This window comes from Muntiacus reevesi, chromosome 3 (genome assembly GCF_963930625.1).
Source record: "Muntiacus reevesi chromosome 3, mMunRee1.1, whole genome shotgun sequence".
Taxonomy (NCBI): domain Eukaryota; kingdom Metazoa; phylum Chordata; class Mammalia; order Artiodactyla; family Cervidae; genus Muntiacus; species Muntiacus reevesi.
The window spans coordinates 131,856,542-131,876,042 of record NC_089251.1 but is presented as its reverse complement, the minus strand read 5'-3'; the positions used below and the strand labels follow the sequence as shown (position 1 = coordinate 131,876,042).

Sequence of the window (19,501 nt, the reverse complement as noted above, 5' to 3'; positions counted from 1 at the left end):
GTCCTGCTTGTCCAGGGTGATCTGCAGTGGGTGTGGTGGGGCAAGTCCCCAAGGGATTCTCTGCGGAGGGAGGGGTGTGGAGCTGAGTAAGCCCGGAAGAGAGGAGATTTCTTAGTGTCCAGAAATTGTATTTCAGGTACTTACACGTTACCAGATGCCTGCAGGGTTGGGAAATTGCAATAGTCCCTAAGAGGGGCAGTTCGGGGGTAGGGTGATCTAGAGGACGTGAACAGCCTCCCGACTCCGAAGTCACTGTCCCAAGCAGCACGTCAGCAGTGGGGGAAAACCCGAGGATGGAGGGAATTGCTGGGAGTAGACTGAAATCTACTTGAAGGTCATGCCTGACGTCCTCTGCATTCCCTCCAGCAGTGAGCCCAGCGCCGGCCACATGGGAAGCGCACAAATGAAGTCCTTCCGAATTGAACCGAAAACAGGAGACAAAAGCACCCACTCCTGCCCTCTCCCGCGCCGATCTTAACCCAAACCCCCAAGTTGTTCTCATCTTCCTGGAGTCAGGAAGCCCGGGGTGGAAGTGCGTGAAGGGACGGAGGCCAGAGGGTGTAGGGGACCCACGCTGCATGCGAGGAGGTGGGGGTGGGCGAGTGGGCGTGCGCGCACGCAGAGGCCCGCGCGCGGGAGTGTCGGGGGAAGGGGGTGGTCTCCAAAAGGGGGAGGGGAGAAGGCAAGGGGGCGGGGAGAAGCAGGGCCCTTTAGGACCCGGCTGCGGCGGCGGGGGTGGAGAAAGAAGCGGAGGAGGCGGCTCCCGCGCTCGCAGGGCCGTGCCACCTGCCCGCTCGCTCGCCGCCGTCGCGCTCACCGCCGCCAACATGCAGCTGAGACTGGGCGGCCCCGCGCTGCCGCTGCTGCCGCCGCTGCTGCTGCTTCTGCTGCTGGGCGCGGGCGGCGGCGACTGCGGGGCGCGCGCCGAGGTGCTGTTCCGCTGCCCGCCCTGCACGCCCGAGAGCCTGGCCGCCTGCAAGCCCCCGCCCGGCGCCGCGGCCGGGCCGGCCGGCGACGCCCGCGTGCCCTGCGAGCTGGTCCGCGAGCCGGGCTGCGGCTGCTGCTCCGTGTGCGCCCGGCTGGAGGGCGAGCGGTGCGGCGTGTACACCCCGCGCTGCGGCCAGGGGCTGCGCTGCTATCCCAACCCGGGCTCCGAGCTGCCCCTGCGGGCGCTGGTCCACGGCGAGGGCACTTGCGAGAAGCACGGGGATGCTGAGTATAGCGCCAGCCCCGAGCAGGTTGCAGGTAACGCGGGGCTGGGACAACTAGTTGGGAGAAACTTAGAGGCCGGGGGGGTGGGGAGCCCGGCTAGCGGCCCTTCTGGAGGGAAGGAGTGTACGGCGGGACCTCAGAGACCGTTCTAACGGAGGAAGAGCAGGGTCCTGGGCCGGCTCTGGGTGGGGGTGGGGTGGGGGCGTTGTTGGGAGGGGGGGAAGACCCGAAAGTCAGGCCCGGGGAGAGGAACTGGAGCTGGAGGGGGCGGAAGATCCCCGGCTACTAATTTGGTGGGGGATAATACGGAGAGAGAAGGCATCCCTGTTACCATAGACTTCCCTGGTGGAAGGTACCCGACTTCTGTTTTGGAGGGGGGATTTGTTGGGGAGGAGGGTGCTGGTAAGATCGATGGGAGTAGGAGCTTGAGGCTTATCTGGGGCACCACTTGAGCTGGTGGTCGCCGGCCGAAGGTTCCCGGAGAGGTCCTGGTGGAGGACGCTGCCCGGGGTGGGGGGTGCGGGGGCGGAGGGTGGCGGGTACCGGTGACACCAGGGACCTCTAGTGAGAAGGGGGCGCTAGGAGAAGGCAGCGGCGCATTGAGGTCCCTTCCTTCTGGGATTGTGAGGTGAGAAGAAAAGACTTGTGCATACTTTTTGTAGGGTGGGCTGCCTAGGAGGAGTTAAAAAAAAAAAAAAAGGAACGCTGCTATTTTACAGAGAGGACGAAGAAGGCGCTCGCTTTTGTGTTGGGTGGAAAGAGCATTTGGGAGGCGAGAAGGAGACCCCAACCGTTGAGTCACTGTAACTCAAGCCAGGTCGTCGGCTGCATGCAGTCTGGGGCGCGGGCAGCCTTGCCGCTCCTTTTAGCATCTGGGCCCCCGGGCGTCCGGGCGGGAGGATGCCCCAGCCGGGACGCAACTACCCTTACCGGAGCGAGGTGTCGCCCCCCGCCGTCCCATCCTAATAGACGGAGCTCTTCCTGTCCCATAGAATCGGGGCTCCGAGATTCTTTGTAAGGAGCTCTAGCCCCCGCCCCCCTTCCCCCAACAAGTTTTTTTTTTTTTTTGGACACAACCAGACTATAAATATCTCACTTTTTGTTGTTGTTGTTGTATTTTTTCTTTTTCTTTTTTTAATTACAAAAGCCTCCTGCTTCAGTGGTCTGGAGGAAGCTGTAATTATTTTCTTTCCTCTTGGAGACAGTGGTGAAATGTGTTCACTGCCTGCTGCCGTTGTTTAAAAAGCAAGCGAGTCTGACCAAGTTTCTCGAACTTAGAGACATTTACAAAAAGAAGGAAGGAAGAAAAGAAAAAGTGAAAAATTCTTGCTCCCTTCTTAGTCTTGACCCCCTTCCCCCTGCGCACCCCCCACCCCCCACCCCGTTCCTTCAGCCTGCTATTGTTTTTTGCCTCTTCTTGAGAAGACAAGTAGGGGTCAGAGTTGAAATTTTTTTACGGTCGCATTTTGACCTTGAGTGCACAGCAAGTCAGGGCTTCCTCCAGCGGAACCCCTCAGTCCCTTTCTTCTGGCTGGGGCTTGCCTCCCTCCCCAGCCTGCCTGGAGGTTAACCCTTCCAGCTTCTCGTAGAAAGCGCTAATGCCAGGGAAAAGAATCTGCAAAGTCCTTTCACTGCGGGCGCCCATCCCCCCAGCCCTGCGTCCGCAACCCCCCTCCCCGCCCCCGCCGTGGTCCACCGGGGGTACTGTGGTTTTCTGACAAACGAAACATCTCCCCCAGCAGGGTGAACTTTCGTTCAAAAGGCCTCCAAGTTCATAGAATCCTTTGGATTTTGACTGTTGTAACCAAGTGCGGTAGTACACGTCCTTCCTAAACGTTTTAGTATTTTTTTTTTTTTTTCGTTTTTCGTTCTTCTCACTTTCTGCCTGAAAAACCAACTCTCCTGCCTCCCAACCCCCGAGGCAGGTTAAGGTTCTTCAGAAGGGACCAGATGTGGGGAATTCTCCCCATGCACTCCTCGCTGGAGTCGCCAGGGGAACTCGGGGACAATGGGGTGAGTTCACGGGAAGAATGTCACAGGATTTTCTGCCTGGTTATGGGACTCCTTTCCGCCAGCTAGCCCCAGCTGCCTCCCAATGGCCAGACAGCCGCCTTCCGCATTTTTCTCTTGTGTTGCACGTTGGGAAGAGGGGACACCAGGGTGGGGGGGGGGGGGGCGGGGAATGTGGGGTGGAAGCTGAGTGGGTGCCCTGGAAAGAAGTGCCAAGAGCAGGGTGTCTGCAGTGTGAGGAGGGCTGGGGGGAGGGCACACTGTTGGGAGAAGCCTGGGCTTGCAGGGGTGGGGAGGGGTCGGGGTGGGGGTGCAGGGAAGAGAGAGGGGCGAGTTTGGAGGTTCCTCTGCAGGAGAGGGTCCTGGGCTGGGGCAGGGATTGGGATGATGAGTGAAGAATACGGAGGTCCGAGTTGGGTGGGGTGGCCCAGATGAGACCTTAGCACTAAACGCCACTGCCTCCACTCCATCACCCATCTCTTCTCCCCCACTCTGAAGAATAACGCCCCCCTCCCCATCCCAGCCTGCCTTCCTCTGTGAGCAGGTTGCTTTTTGAGCATTTTAAACACACCCTTCTTATTTCGAGGCAGCAAACCCCAGCAGTTCCGGCTTTGCTGTTAGCTCTTTTGTCTTTGTTCCCAGGACTCAGGGGCTGTGCTGCTGGCTTCCTGGGGATGGCTGGGATGCTGGGGGTGGGGCTGGGCACATCAGCGGGTGCTGAGCCTGCATCCCATGGTGGTGATGGGCTGGGACCGATTGGTTTCAAAGAAACCCAGAAGTCACAAGGAGGCGAGGGGGGGCTGCGCTGGAAGGGGGGTTGGAGTAGGTGGGCCTGGAAGAAAAATAGCAGGGGGACCCTGAGACCTGCTTGAAGTCTGGACCTAAGAAATGTGTGGGTGTGTTCGGTAGCGGAGTGTGCAGAAGTGCCTAGAAATGTTGGGGAAAGAAAAGGAAGCAGGCCTGGGCCGGTCCGGGCCCTTTCAGAATTCAGGGCCTCGGCCGGGCCGGACTGGCTCCCTCCAGCATCTCCCCAGCCTCCTTCCCCGCCGCGTACAATGCCGGGGATTATGCCGAGGGGCGGAGCCGCCCAAGTGGCCGTCTGGCCCGCTGCACTTATAAAGGTGCTATAGAAATGTGCAGTCATTCAAAGTCCCAGGGCAGGCGGGCCGGCGGGCCGGCGGGCGGGCCAGGGGAGGCTTTGCCTCTGCAGTTGCTGGGGCAGCATAAAGGGGGGCAGAGGCGAGGGCTGATTTACAGTGGTTCAGTGCAGCTTCAAAGAAGGGGGAGAAAAGCAACGGGACTTCTGGCTCGGAGCACTGCTTTGCATCTTGTCTTGCATAAATTTGCATACTGAGTTCAAAGTCGTAAAATAGTCTCGCGGAATGAGTGGGACCCACTGTCAGTGATTGCTAGCATCACTACCTTCCGGCCCCCCCACCCCCACCCCCTTCTGGACGGAACACCCAGAACTAGCTCTGCTAAGCCGCTCTGCCTGAGTATGTTGGAAGGGGAGATGGGGGAGTAGAGGGCTGCTGCTCCTGGGTTCTTCTGGGGAGGCCGGAGACTTACAGTTCCTGGACTACAGGATCAAGCTGGGTGTGGCTCCGGGCTGCGCTATGGCCTTGGAGGCAGGACTGGTCTGGAGGGCGTGACTCCCCAGGTTCTGAACCAGCCTGGCAGAGGCAGGCAGTGTTGGAGTCTTTGCCTGCAGGCTCCCTGTTCACCTTCCACTCCTGCCTCGAGTTCACTGAGCTCGTTCCCTTTGTGTAGAAATAATGACCCATGGTTGGATGGCATCACTGAGTCAGTGGACGTGAGTTTGAGCAAATTCTGAGAGATGGTGAAGGACAGGGAAGCCTGGTGTGCTGCGGTCCATGGGGTTGCAAAGAGTTGGATATGACTGAGTGACTAAATAACAGTGACCCCATCTATTCCTTTAATGGGGTATTCAAGTGAGCTTTGAGGGAAAAAAAAGTCCTATATAACAGTGTCAGAGAACTTAGAGAAACAAAACCAGAGGTAAGGAGCCTCTGAACTAGGATAAGTGGTGGAGTCTAGGGGGAAAGAAGAACTTGTCTGTTGTGGACATGCGTGTCTTTCTATGCAGTGGTTCTTGACCTGATTGGATCATTGAGTTTCCTGGCAGGCAGAGGGAAGAGGGAGGCTTAGATTTTGTCACTGTTAGCTTACCTTAGCACTCAGCTTTAAAATAAACTTTTCAGGCACACAGTTTCTTTGGGGGAGATTATTCCTCTAGAAATGCCTACAGGGTTTCTGAGAGTAACTGCGGTTACTCAGCTAGAGTCATCAGCTGTCCGACAGAGGATGACTTTGAGAGCATCTCTGTTCTCTAGCCCATTGATCAGGTTAGCTTCTAGTCATTTCTCAGATTAGCTATTCTCTGCTATAGGAAACAGAGAAGGCAATGGCGACCCACTGCAGTACTCTTGCCTGGAAAATCCCATGGACGGAGGAGCCTGGTAGGCTGCAGTCCGTGGGGTCGGAAGAGTCTGATACGACTGAGCGACTTCACTTTCACTTTTCACTTTCTTGCATTGGAGAAGGAAGTGGCAATCCACTCCAGTGTTCTTGCCTGAAGAATCCCATGGATGGCGGAGCCTGGTGGGCTGCTGTCTTTGGGGTCGCACAGAGTTGGACACGACTGAAGTGATTTAGCAGCAGCAGCCATAGAAAATGGGACACACAATTGCTAAGTTTTGATATGAGCAAGTTCCAAAAATTCTTGGTTTAATGAAATGCAGGATTGGGGGGGTGTTGGGCAGGAGGGGAGGGCAGGGCAGGAAGTGCTAAAGGGAAAGAGAGAAGCAGAAAATGAACAGGCTTGGGCCCACGTTTGGTTTTGTTGTTGGTGCTCCTCACATACTACAAAACTACGGGAAAAAATATGTTTGGTCATCATTATTATTGTTTTTAAGGAGACTGCATATCCAGGGACTGCATTTAGTTTTAGTCTTTCTTTTCTCTGTCCACCTCTGCTTTCTCCAGCCTGTAAACCATTCTCTTCTCCCATGCTTCTCCTCTTGTGGCTCTAGAACACCTTGCTGGATGCTAAGCAGGTGGACATGGCTTGAAAAAAAATGACGTGGGAAATAGATTGGCTCAGCCATCCTCAGAGATCCAAAAGTAGATGGAGACCATATAGATAATTGGGGATTGGCATGTTTGAACCAAACCTGACTCTTAAATGAGAAGGGCGGTTAGCTGGCGTTGCAGGAGCTGGGCTTGGTGGGAGTTGGAGGGGGGAAGCCTTATCCTCCCAGGGAGTTCCTGCTCAGGCTGCTTCTGCCACAGCCAAGACACAGATCAGTGAGGTTATACTTCTAATGCCCCAGGACGCTGGTGGTCTGGTTGGCAGATGTTCAGAGCCCCTCTGCTTCTCCTTGTGATCTCTGGCCAGTTCGCTGAGATGGCAGGCAGCCTCTCATCTGTCCTTGTCCTGGTCGCAACCAACTTCTTTGCCTACTTCATCTCCTGTCTTAACAGCAACCCTGCGAGGAAGGCCTTTTACCTCCATTTCACAGGTGTGGACTCTGGGGCTCAGCGGAGGGGTCACCTTAGCAGGTAAGTAGTGAGGTGAGAAGCTAACCTGGCTCCCTTTCTTCTGAACCCCTCTGCCTCCATGACCAAGCAGGAGTGGGGGCCTTTGGCAGCAAAAGCCTGTGACCCCATCAACCAGAAGGTTTGTTCTTGGACACCTGCCACATGCAGGTGATGCTTGGCCCACTGTTCGTTCAGTAATTTGGATTCCCTCAGCTCTTTTGAGAGGCACAAGTCCTGGAACTTGGGGATTTCAGAAATGGAAGTGGCCAGTGTGCAGCAGCCAGGAGAGACAGAAGGGCCCCAGCACAGGCCTCTGGAGAGGAGCTGGTGGGCAGGGAATGACAGTGAAAGCAGCCTGGCCTTGGCTGGTGGAATGACCTGGGTTCCAATGCAAGCCTGTTTCAGACCCTGAGTGATGTGAGTCTTGTCTTTTGTATTTCTTAAATGGGGTGTGTGTGAGATCAGCTATGATAATGCAGAATGCCTGGCACGTAGTAGGTTCTCTTAGCTGCCTTAATCTTGGCAAGCGACTTCTCTCTGATGCTTAGTCAGCCAGCCTTTAAAACAAAGGTCAAACTGGCTGTGTCAGGTAGGCCACTTGTCTCTGCAGGTTGTACCTGGCGTTGCGGGGCCTCATCCTGGTATGAAGTGACTTTGGTTCAAACCCCAGTTTCTGCCACATACTTGCCACCCAAGGCAAGAGATATATTTTCTCTGAGCCTCCGTTTCCTTATCTGTAAAGGAAGAGTTGATAGCATCAACTGCATATAGTCATGTCTGCATGTGTGTATGCGAGTGTGTAAAGATAAATAGTACATAGAAAGCCTAAGCACTTGGGTGTAGTTTCTTTTTGGAATGATTCACTTGATTTCCACCTCTCTCTCTATACATTGGAAGCATCCACATTGGATCCACTTTCACAGACTGTAGTGAGGCTGTTGGGAGAAAAGGTAATGAAACTGTGCTTTCGATGCGGCATAAACCCAGTTGACAGTAAACAGAAGACTCAGGTCCAAGACTTGCATGTTTTATGGATGAGTTAGTGAAAATCGCTCAGTCGTGCCCAGCTGTTTCCAACCCTATGGACTATAAAGTCTATGGAATTTTTCCAGGCCAGAATGCTGGAGTGGGTAGCCTTTCTCTTCTCCAGGGGATCGTCCCAACCCAGGGATCGAACCCAGGTCTCCTGCATTGCAGGCGGATTCTTTCCCAACAGAGCTATCAGGGAAGCCCGTGGATGAGTTAGGCGTGCTCTTTAGGGCTTGTGCATCACGGTCTGGGGCTGACCCTCCTTCCTCTGGCAGCTTCACTCTTGTTGTTCAGTCTCTCAGTTGTGTCCAACTCTCTGTGACTCCATGGACTACAGCACGCCAGGCCTCCCTGTCCATCACCATCTCCCGGAGTTTGCTCAAACTCGTGTCTGTTGAGTTGGTGATGCCATACAACCATCTCATCCTCTGTTGTTCCCCTCTCCTCCTGCCTTCTTTCTTTCCCAGCATCAGGGTCTTTTCTAATGAGACTGTAGTGTCCAGGATGTGGGTGGAGTGGCTGTGGGAGCAGAGGGGGCCCCAGAGTTTGACCTGGACAGTTGTGCAGCTCAGAAATGGGATGGGTGCAGTCAGACATGGTTAGGAACTTACCCCAGTGCCCAGAAGCAGAGTCCTGCCTTCATCTGCCAGCTGAACTCTAGGACCCAGCCCTCCAGTCGCTGGCGTTCAGCGGACTGGGGAGTCCTTGAGGCCACGTTTCGGGGCCGGGCAGCACTGTCCTCCACGGATGGCCTCCACAGGACACCTGCCAGGACCCAGCTTCAGCAGACGCGGATCAGAAGCGGCGTGTGCTAACACACTGGGTACATAGGGTGTGTGCAGGATGAGCTGTTGTGTTGTCCACGCAGCCAGTGAAGACCCCATGGCGCCATTTCCCCGCTCCAGGAACATGGGTTTTCAGGTTCATCCTGTCTGAGCCTCGGGTGCCAGAATGTTGAACATGATCCTGGCAAAGAAACCAGATGTTCTGTCCAAAAAAGTGATGTTTCCTTACTCCGATTTCTCCAGCATTGACCTCACTTCTGAGTGGATTGGGGACTGAAGGGCTCTCAACAGATGTGGGGGCTTGTTTTCTGGGCGTTGGGGTTCTTCCTAATGTCCGATTCCACCCGTGGTCCCGGGAAACCCTCTGAATGGCCTGTTTGGCTAGTGACATGACAGCGACTCAGTGTCAAACCTCTGATGGAGCTGAGACCCCAGGAAGCAGAGAAAGCTGGGTGCTTGAGTCTTCAGGGGGCAACAGATAACTTGTGAAACCCACACCAGTAGGGACAAGGCACAGAATTTGCCCCGGGGAATCTGGGGTGGAGGGTCTTCTTAGACACCTTGGTGTTGGTGGTGGGGGAGGGGAGGAGAGGATACGCCCTCCGTACAGATGGGGCGGTGGGTCTAGGGAAGTGAAATGTGTTGGCTTTCAGATTCCAGAGTAACTGCCCCCTCCCTCACCCTCACCCCCACTGTGAATAGAGTGGATGGGCCATAGGACATTTTTTTTTTCCCCTATTGGAAAATGGACCATCTCTGTCTGCCCCTCCCCCCACTTGGCTCCTGAGCCCTCCCTTCCCCCCTCCTCCTGGGCCACTCCTGATCCTTAACAAAGCCAGGGAAGATCTGGGCTGGCTCCGCTCCTGGGTGTCAGTCAGGACGCAGAGGGAGACCTTGCTCAGAAAGCCGGCTCCCCCGGAAAGAAATACAGAGTCGACTGTAGTCAAGAGTTGTTTCCTTTCCCCTTCCCCCTGCTTTTTTTTTTTTTTTGCAGGGGGGAGGGGGGCATTTGGCAGCCCTTGGGGCCCCTTCTGGCTGCCAGCCCCTCGTCTCTTCCTGACTGTTGGGAGGCAGGGCAGGAGTGAAGGTTGGGGAGAAAGGGGGGCAGGGGCTGGCAGGCCTCCAGCTGCCGGGCTGGGGACTTGGCCCGCAGGCTCTGCTTCAGTTGGCCCCGAGCGGAGCCTGGGGAGGTTTCTAATTAGTGAACGGGTATAGGTGTGTCAGCCTGTGTTCATTCAAGGAACTGAGCTCTGGGAGCGAGGAAGCCCTGAGAGGAGGGGCCCTGAGCCCAGGAAGGCCTTGGTAAGTCGGGGAGAGGAGGGTGGGGAGCAGAGATTCCCTCCTGATAGGGATTGGGGAGATCGGTGCTTTCCAGCGGCAGTGATCCCAGCTTGTAGGACTGCAGGGAGTGAAGGGTCTACCTCACGGGGTAAATGGCAAAAGAATCATAATTAAATTGCTTTTGTTTCTAGACTTTGTTCACTGCCATTTAAATGCCAGTAGGGTTCCCCCCCACCCCCCCAGCCACTAACTGTTTTAGCCTCAGGATTCTCCCCACTTGATGGGTGAAGAAATCAAGGCTGTATTCAGGTTCCAAAGCCAAGGCAAGTACAGACCAGGATGGAGTCTGGGGCTCCTGCTTCTCATTCCAGAGCTCCATCCCATCAGATTCACACATGCAGAGAAGCAGTGAATTATATACTGCTGCTCTGAAAAGCTCCTTTTCCCTGGGAGGTAGTAATTAAGGCATAACTTCTCAAAAATGTTCTTTATGCAACTCCCCAGGGAGTTTCTTTTAGGTCTATTGTCTTGACTTCTGGATAGAGGTGCCAAGATGCCTGTAGATGGAGGATTTACTCTCTCGAAAGTGCCTGAGGCCATGATAAAATGAAAATGGCAATTCCCCTGGGCCCTGCCCTTGCATTTGCCTGATAACTCTGGGTGGTTTCTATGACAACAGTGGCAAGAGGTGTGTCAGGCGAGATAAAGGAAGGTGGGGAGGGATGTATGTTAGTTGGTTTCCATTCCCTTCTCCAGGGGATCTTCACTACCCAGGGATTGAACCCGGCTCTCCTGCATTGCAGGCAGATTCGTTACCATCTCAGCCAAGTGTTCTTTAGGAGGGATTGGCTTACTGGATCCTAAATGCTTTAGAGGTTGGGTAGGGGGCCACTTATGACTGATGGCTTTCTTCTCTGAGAAGACAAGAGAGGGTCCTGTGGAGGTGGGAAGGGACAATGTGACGGGGAAGAAAGGAAGAAGAAGGGAAGCCTTGAGGTTACACGGTCTCTGTCAAGAGTCTTCCATGATGCCAGTGAGCAAGTGCCATTCTGGCTGGTTAAGAGCTGTGGAGGTAAAGCCCCTGGGCTTTGGTTTTGGCTCTGCTGTTGCTATGTGATTTTGTGCCATGGGCCCCACATCCTGTGGCTTCTTAGTCAAGTGTGAGAGGAGACAAATTATCAATCTCACGTGATTGCTTGATGATAAAACGGACTTCTATACACAAACTACTTAGCACAGGGTTAGAAACTCAGAAGGAGCACTTGAGAATCTCAGGGAAGTGTTTCTGCTTTTGAAAGGAGGGAAGGGCACAAACTTTAAAAGAATGACATAACCCGAGGACATGACATAAACTGATTATAATCAAATAAGTCCAAGATGGTGGATGAGTTGGCTTCCATTAGACCTTGAGCATCAGTCTATCTTAATACATCAGTATGTGAAATGATACACCCCCCCGTGCCATGATAGTTCTGAGGCCAATCATCAAAGGCCAGAAAGTGGGCAGTGGCCCAATTCCTGGAAAATCCCCATCCCTTCCCCAAAATAGTTGGAATAATCCTCCCACTCATTGGAAGAAAGTGAAAGTTGCTGTCTGACTTTTTGTGACCCCTCAGACTGTAGCCTACCAGGCTTCTCTGTCCATGGAATTCTCCAGGCAAGAATGCTGAAGTAGCCATTCCCTTCTCCAGGGGATCTTCCCAACCCAGGGATCGAACCCAGGTCTCCCCCATTGCAGGGGGATTCTTTACCGTCTGAGCCGCCAGGGAAGCCCAGCCCCAGAAATTACCAGGCCATAAAAACTAAGCATGCCATATTTCAAGGCCGCTTTTGCCTTCTGAGGTGGACCACACTCTGTGGAGTGTGTTTCTCTCTAAATAAATCCGCTTCTTACCTGTCACTTTGTCTCTCACTGAATTCTTTCTGTGATGAGACATCAAGAACCTGAGCTTCTTAAAGTCCTGAGACCAGGTGTGTGATCTCAGTTAAAAGACCGTGGGTTCAGGTCTCAGTCTGAGCTGCACAGTTAACTTCCACAGGGTGTGGCTTACCTGGACCACTGCCCTTTGCTTTGGAAAGTTCAGAATGGAGTCCGTGGTGGACGATGTTCCAGAGGGCAGTCGCGACCTTTGGTACCATTGTTCCACCTTGTGTTTTCACCAGGGCACCTTCAATCCCCAGAAGGGAGGGTTTTTACCTGAGGCCCTGCTAGTTATCTCCGGTTCCTTTGTTGCCTCTAAACCAAGGAAGACAATGGATGTGCTGCAGGATTATATCAGACAAAAATTAGTGAACTTTTAGTTGAAGGAAAAGAAAGCATGGTGACCTATTTAAAGACACTTATTTATATTCAAGACGCTTCTTGTGCTGGTTTGAGAGTGTGGCCGGCAATCCTGGACATCTCCGCAGGTTTTTACTTTCTTTTTGCATCCCCTGGGTTCAGTTTGGCAGGCCCCGGGGATATCTGGGAGTGGCCCAGGGATAGAGAAGAGGTGGCAGAAGGGGAAGGTGGGAGGAGAGAAGTGGGTGGAAGCCAGTGTTTATGGCTCTCTGGGAGGTGTGTGTGGTGGCATCGGAGCTGAGTGTAGGGACAGCTGTTTGAATGTGATTCCCAGTTGAGGGAAGTGGCTTCTCCCTCCAGCTCATGCTTCAGTTTGCTCATGCCTTTCTCTTCTCCTAACCACTCTCGATGCTCTGGGGCTTAGATGGTGAGGGAGAGGCCAGAAAGATGAGAAGAAGTAATATAACAGAATGCTCTAGGCCAGAGTGGTGGGATGTTTTTCAGACAGTCCGTTTTCCTAACGTTTAAACACTGATTAAACACGTGTACAAGCTATGAGACTGACTCTGCAGATACAGTCATACCACCTATAACACATGCTTTCTGAAATTTTTTATTTTATGTTGGAGTATAGTTGATTAACAATGTCGTATTAGTTTCAGGTGGACCGCAAAATGATTCAGTTATACATATGTGTGTGCATGCTCAGTTGCTTTCGTCTTGTTTGACTCTTTGCTACCCTACGGACTGGATCCCGCCAGGCTCCTGTGTCCATGGGAGTCTCCAGGCAAGATTACTGGAGTGGGTTGCCATTCCCTCCTCCAGGGGATCTTCCCAACCCAGGGACTGAACCCATGTCTTCTTTGTCTCCTCCATTGCAGGCAGATTCTTTACTGCTGAGCCACCGGGGAAGCCCTGCTTATACATATATATGTATCTGTTCTTTTCCAAGTTTTTTTCCCATTTAGGTTACTGTAGAGTATTGAGAAGAGTTCCCTGTGCTATACGGTAGGTGCTTGTTGATTATCTGTTTTTAAATATAGCAGTGTGTACTTGTCAATCTCAAACTCCCAATCTGTCCCTCCCCAACGACACATGCTTTCGGATTGTAGAGGGGAGCAACACAGGCATTTGAAAAAGTTGATTATTATCCAAGAAGAAATCAAGTCAGTAGAGATGTATTTAAATCTCATGCAAGTGGTTCTTTTAGCCTTTTGACCAAGGCTCTTGGGAATATCTTGACGTGAAATAATGGGGCTCTTGGGAATATCTTGACGTGAAATAATGGGGCTCTTTTCTGGTGGATGAAGTCTCAGAAGGAAGAGTATCTGCAGTCTTAGGAAAGAAGGGACAACCTTTTTCTTCCAAAAAATTGAGCACACAATATGTCTTCCTTCCTGCCCTCTTTTCGTGATAAGTACTTTAAAAAAAAAAAAAAGCCCTATGGAAGCTAGGTCCAAGTTTTTGTCTTCAAGAAGCTCCCTCCTTTGGGAGAGGAAGGAAAAGCATGGACCCAGGGCTTTGTGCCAGCACGCTCGGGCTCCAGGGCTGTGCAGGAAGCTGGGTCCAATTACAAGGGTGCTTGGCCCAGGGATGCGAGTCATCCACTCAGTCAAGTGGCTGTTGGACACTTGGAGGGCCTTGTCCTTCCTCCTGAATGATGATGTGTAATTTCATTACAGAGGATGTGTAATTTTTTTCCGCCTGCAGTTTGTCCCTCGTTTTCGTTCTTCCTGTGAAACTCTCGGATGGCTTCTAAGCTGGATCTCTCCCGTTTTAGGTTAAGGCTGCTACCTCTCTGCTTCTCAAGAAGCCAGAACAGTCATCTCTCTTCATTGGGCGTGAGTGGCCCTTGAGTGGCGATTCCTGCATCTTCCCCTCCTTGACCCTGTGGCCCTCTTCTGTTCTCTTCAAGCCTTTCTGGATTCATTTCCCAGTTTTTCATGCGGCAGAGACCTCGCCAGGAGCCTGTGGTCAGTCTCACCCCTGCTGCTTCCAGGTGTCTCTGGTGACACTGCCCTCTGAGAGTGGGGGTGAAGTTGGCCATGTCACTGGTGCGGTCCTCTTTCAGCCATTGGGGTTCACAGAGCACCTTGTAATTACTGATGTCCCTGATTGACAAGGAGGGTGAGGAGTGGATGGAGTGAGTTTCTTTTAAAAGAAAATTTTAAAAATGCAGGAAGTACTAGGAATGACATAATAATGCCAGTCTACCACCCATAGCTGGGAATGGTTGATATTTGTTGTCATATTTACCTCCATCTTTTTTTTTTTTTTAAAGCTTCTCCTCTCCACCAGCCACCCCCTGTTCCCTGCCCCTGCGCTCTAGACAACCAGTTAGCATTATTCACTGCTTCTCTTCCTTAACTAAACAGATTTGCTAATTGGTCATTTCAGAGTTCTTTCAGAATAAATGGGAAAATGTACATAAAAGGTTTCTTTCGGCAACTTTTTCCCCCATCCACTTTAGGTTTTTGAGATCTACCCATGTTGACAGACACAGGTCAGAGCTATTCTTTTTAACTGCTCTGATTATTTCATTGTATTACTTTATTGGTTTATCTATCCATTCATCTGTTGAAAGGCTTTTGGATCCAGTTGCTAAATAGTTTTCACAAGTACAGTGATGCTGTAATGAAAGTTTTTGTGCACAAGTCAGAGAGAAGCAGAATTACTGGGTCAGGCACATTCTTCTTTTTTCTGTTAGCCTCTGGTCCAAGTTTGCACCAAAGCACATTCTCTGCTCACTTGGACCTTCAGCAGGTAGGTCCCCTTGCCAGGTTCTTAGATGACTTTCGTTGAACCAGATGAGAAATGCTTGGGACCCCCAGAAAAGGGGGAAAGCGCGTAGGGCTGTTGACAATCTTGATATCAATTTCTCTGGTTCTTCAAGGACAGCCTGGCTTGCAGAGCCCCAGAGGACTGTGCTGAATTTCAGCTTGTTTTTGTTTTCTCAAACTGTCTGCCTCAGCCCTGACCCTCCCCAGGCCTTGGCGATTCCAGGAATGACCCTGGTGTTTATGAAGCAGCCCTTTGGAGATCGCAGAGGCAGAGAGGCCCTGCGCTGTGTTTCTGCTCACTCAGGTTGGCGGGGAGGGGGTGAGATGAGAGCTGCTCTAGAAACCTCCACGGTGCCTGGCCAAGAACGGCCCCTCTATGTGCATCCAAGCGTAGACTCATGTCTGTTTACGAACCTGCCTGTCAGCAGGTGCAGAGAGCTCATGAGACTTCGTCTTTGCATGGTGTACGTGTGAAGCCGGATCTCTTGAGCCGAAGCCTTTTCTCCCACCACCAAGAAATTCTTTAGGAAGCCGAGGCAGGAATGGGGCCCTGAACTAGAAGGGGGCTGTTAAAAGTATAGAGTCTCTGACCCCCACCCAGGTCTTGCTGTCTCCAAAGCTTTGGGGCTGGAGTAGTGTTTAGTCACTGTGTCTGATTCTCTTGTGACTCCATGGGCTGTAGCCCGCCAAGCTCCTCTCTGTCCATGGGATTTTCCAGACAACAATACTGGAGTGGGCTGCCATTTCTTTCCCTAGGGAATCTTCCTGACCCAGGGACTGGACCTGTGTCTCCTGTATTGGCAGGCAGGTTCTTTACCGCTGAACCATCAAGGGAGCCCTGGGGCTGGAGTATAGGATTCTGTTTTTCACAAGCTCTTCAGATCTGATGAATAGCTATGATTAGGAGACATTTGCCTGGTCTCACTCCCTGAACTTACAGCTGAGCACCGGGGGGCCTGCACATCTGAGACACCCAACTGGCATCACCCAGAACTCCAGGCCTGGCGGTGATGTCAAGATCAGAACCTGGGGGCTTCAGCTTCCCAGCCGGCACTGCCCTCCCCACCACACTGGAACCAGTTGGCCAAGGCTTTGAGCCCAAGAGCCCTTGTTCCAAAGGAAATCCTGCAAGGGCTCAGAATGGCTTGGCAGGTGGTTGTCCTCTGCCCTCCTGTTGTCCACTGTCGCTGTCTCTAGTGGTGGTTCCTTCCCAGCATGAGGATGGGGCTGGGTGCCCACTGGCCATCCCCCTCCACAGACTTCACCCAGCTTTCCAGCTGGTGGTGGGCCCTGGTAGCTGTGGGGGTGCAGGGGCACGGTCCTCAGGTGAGAAGGGTCAGTACCTGCACCTGTATGATGTGACCACCTGGGTCGAATTCAGCACGGTTCTCTGGGGCTCTGCGAGCCAGGCTGTCCTTGAAGAGCCAGAGAGATTGATATCAAGATTGTCAACAGCCTTCCTAGCTTTCCCTCCTTTCTGTGAGTCTAGAACATCAGAAGAGGCTGCTCATTTGCAGCCATTTCCTTACGTAGAGGGTGGTCAGAAACCTCTTTTGTTTGAAACTTGCTTTGTTTGCAGACCGTACAGAGGAGCGACTGGTCTGGTGGCATCTGAGAGATGTCAGATTTGCTTAGTGGTTGCCCTTGCAGGGAGCAGGGGCTCAGAGTGGGGGAAAGAACGGGAAGGGAGTTTGGAATGAATCTGGGTATGAGCAGGGGGTAGATGGCCTGATAGGAGAGTCATTAACTGGGCTGGAATGTCACCACTGCTGACATCCATGCATGCACGCACTGCTCAGGATTCCCATGTGAGAGGTTGTGAGAGTTGCCAGCCGCCCGTGACCATCTGAAAAAAAGTAGAGGATGACATGTGATGTCTCTCACCCAGAGAGACTAGGGACCTCAAGGTTTAACTTTAGCTGAAGAATAACAAATAGGCCCTCTTTGTACCCTGTGTGGATGTGTTAGCTGCTCAGTCATGTCTAACTCTTTTGTGACCCCATGAACTGTAGCATGCCAGGCTCCTCTGTCCATGGGATTCTCCAGGCAAGAATACTGGAGTGGGTTGCCGTGCCCTTCTCCAGGGGATCTTCCCCACCCAGGGATTGAACCCAGGTCTTCTGCATTGAAGATAGATTCTTTACCATCTGAGCCACCAGGGAAGCCCTTTTCTACCCCACCCATTTCTAACTTCTGCCCCTACCTTCCCCACCTTCCCCATCTCCCAGCATAGCCTGAATTACCCACCCCAGCCTCTGGGCAGCTTGTTTTACTGAACACAGTGGCCACAGGCTGGGCGAGTCTGGTGAGCACAGTCAGCCATACAAAGGGAGGGATTGGCTTCAGATTCTCTTCAACAAAAGTAGAAAACTTGTTGGCAGGTTTACCTGGGAGCCCTGCCTCACCTGTGTGTGCACAGCGGCATGAGACTTGTCTTTCCTCCCTCCCTTTCTCCCTTCTTTCTTCCCCTCATCCTCCCATCCTTCCTTCCCTTAGTTTCTGTAAGCAAAGTTAAAGTAATTTCGGCAAATCCACCCTTGCCCAAGGACTTCATCAGATGGCAGAGAGCTTCGATGTTTGCAACATAATATATATATGTATAATCAACAGAATCGTTTCAGAAGAAATACCTGAGTAGATGGTTTTGCACAATTCTCTTTTCACTAGTCCCCACCCCACCCCCACCTCCACCCAACTTCATGCATTTGGCTATTCTGCAGATCAGATATCACCCTCCATTCCCCTCTGCCTGACAAATGCACCTTTCATTTACTCATTCCAGAACTAGATGATACACATGTTTCTTCCAAGGCCTGGTTGTCCACATTGGGAGTCTACAAATGGTGTAGACTATTTAAGTAGCAGCCTTTACTTTTGTTGTTAAATTGCTAAGTTATATCTGACTCTGACCCCATGGACTGCAGCACACCAGGCTCCTCTGTCCTCCACCTTCTTCCAGAGTCTGCTCAAATTCACATCCATTGAGCTGGTGATGCCATCTAACCATCTCATACTCTGCCATCCTGTTCTTTGGCCTTCAGTCTTTCTCAGCATCAGAGTCTTTTCCAGTGAGTCGACTCTTCACATCAAGAGGCCAAAGTATTGGAGCTTCAGCTTCAGCCTTCACTTAAGTACAATGATGATTTTCTTTCTTTTTTTTTCAGCTTTGAGAAATTGGAGCTCAGAAAGGTTTAAAGGGTTTGGCCAAAATCACAGGTGACCTGTCAGTGGCAAAGCCAGGATTGGGATTCAGGGCTCTTAACTCCTGCCCATTCGAGTTTGTGAATGAATTGTCCACGGCCATGGATATTAATGGAGAAGTTATCTGAGAGGGAGGAGAAAAATGGTAGTTAGTATTTATTTTTTTGCCCAACGTATATGTCAAGCTTAAGTGCCTTCTGGGGGAAATCAACAAAGACCCATGTGACTTCTGTACCCAGCCGGGATGGAACCAGGGAAGGAGCCAACATTCCCTTGGCCTGTTACTTGCAATGTATTCTCGCAGGGCCTGGGGATGCTAGTACCTGTTGAAGGAAGTGAGTTCACTGAGAGAGTGATGGATGTAGGGTTGGGTTAGATCATCTCTATGGTGCCCTCAGCCCTTAGGTTTCTGAATAATTGTGAGACAGAAGGTTGGAAAATGGCTAGGGTTTCTTTAGAATAAAAAAGGAGATGTGTTAATGTATGATGATGATGTGTGATGGTTTTTGGGAAAGGTCTTCTTTTCTCATCAGCCCTGCACAAGCAGGAAGGGGTAGGGGGTTGCCATTAAGAGTCTTAAGGCTTGTTTTCCTCAGAGTGTGCTAAGGTTTCTTATAAATCAGAAATTGTTGTTGTTCAGTCTCAAAGTCATGTCCGACTCTTTGCAGTCGCATGGACTGCAGCACGCTAGACTTGCCTGTCCTTCACTATTTCCTGCAGTTTGCTCAAACTCATGTCCATTGAGTCGATGATGACATCCAACCATCTCGTCTTCTGTTGCCCCCTTCCCCTCCTGCTCTCAATCTTTGCTGGCATCAAGTCTTTTCCAGTGAGTTGGTTCTTCACATCAGGTGGCCAAAGCGTTAGAGCTTTAGCTTCAGCATCAGTCCTTCCAATGAATATTCAGGGTTGATTTCCTTTAAGATTGACTTAATCTCCTCACTGTCCAAGGGACTCTCAGGAGTCTTTTCCAACACCACGGTTCAAAAGCATCAATTCTTCAGCACCCAGCCTTCTTTTTGGTCCGACTCGCACATCTATATACGTGACTACTGGAAAAACCATAGCTTTGACTATACAAACATGGTGTTCTGCTTTTTAATATGCTGTCTAGGTTTGTCATAGCTTTTCTTCAAGGAGCAAGCGTCTTTTAATTTCATGGCTGCAGTCACTGTCCACAGCGATTTTGGAGCTCAAGAAAACAAATCTGCCAGCTGTCAAATGGAGCAGGGGTCAGAGCATCGCAGGACGAGAAAGTAACATTTCATGAGAGGAAGGGTCTGTTGGACACAAAGGTCTTTGTTAATTAAGGTTGTCAGTGCTGCAGTCAAACAAGAAGACAGTGAGGGGGAAAGGGCTGT

The 19,501-nt window shown here is 51.8% G+C and overlaps 1 protein-coding gene across 1 annotated transcript in view; it reads left to right on the top strand.

The window, feature by feature from the left end:
• Positions 1-738: 738 nt before the first annotated feature.
• Positions 739-19,501, top strand: part of IGFBP2 (insulin like growth factor binding protein 2) — a 28,802-nt gene continuing 10,039 nt past the window's right edge. Inside the window, exon 1 of the mRNA XM_065927664.1 lies at positions 739-1,245. Within this exon, the coding sequence (XP_065783736.1) occupies positions 828-1,245 (418 nt within the window). The 5' untranslated portion in view covers positions 739-827. The remainder of the gene's footprint in view (positions 1,246-19,501) is intronic.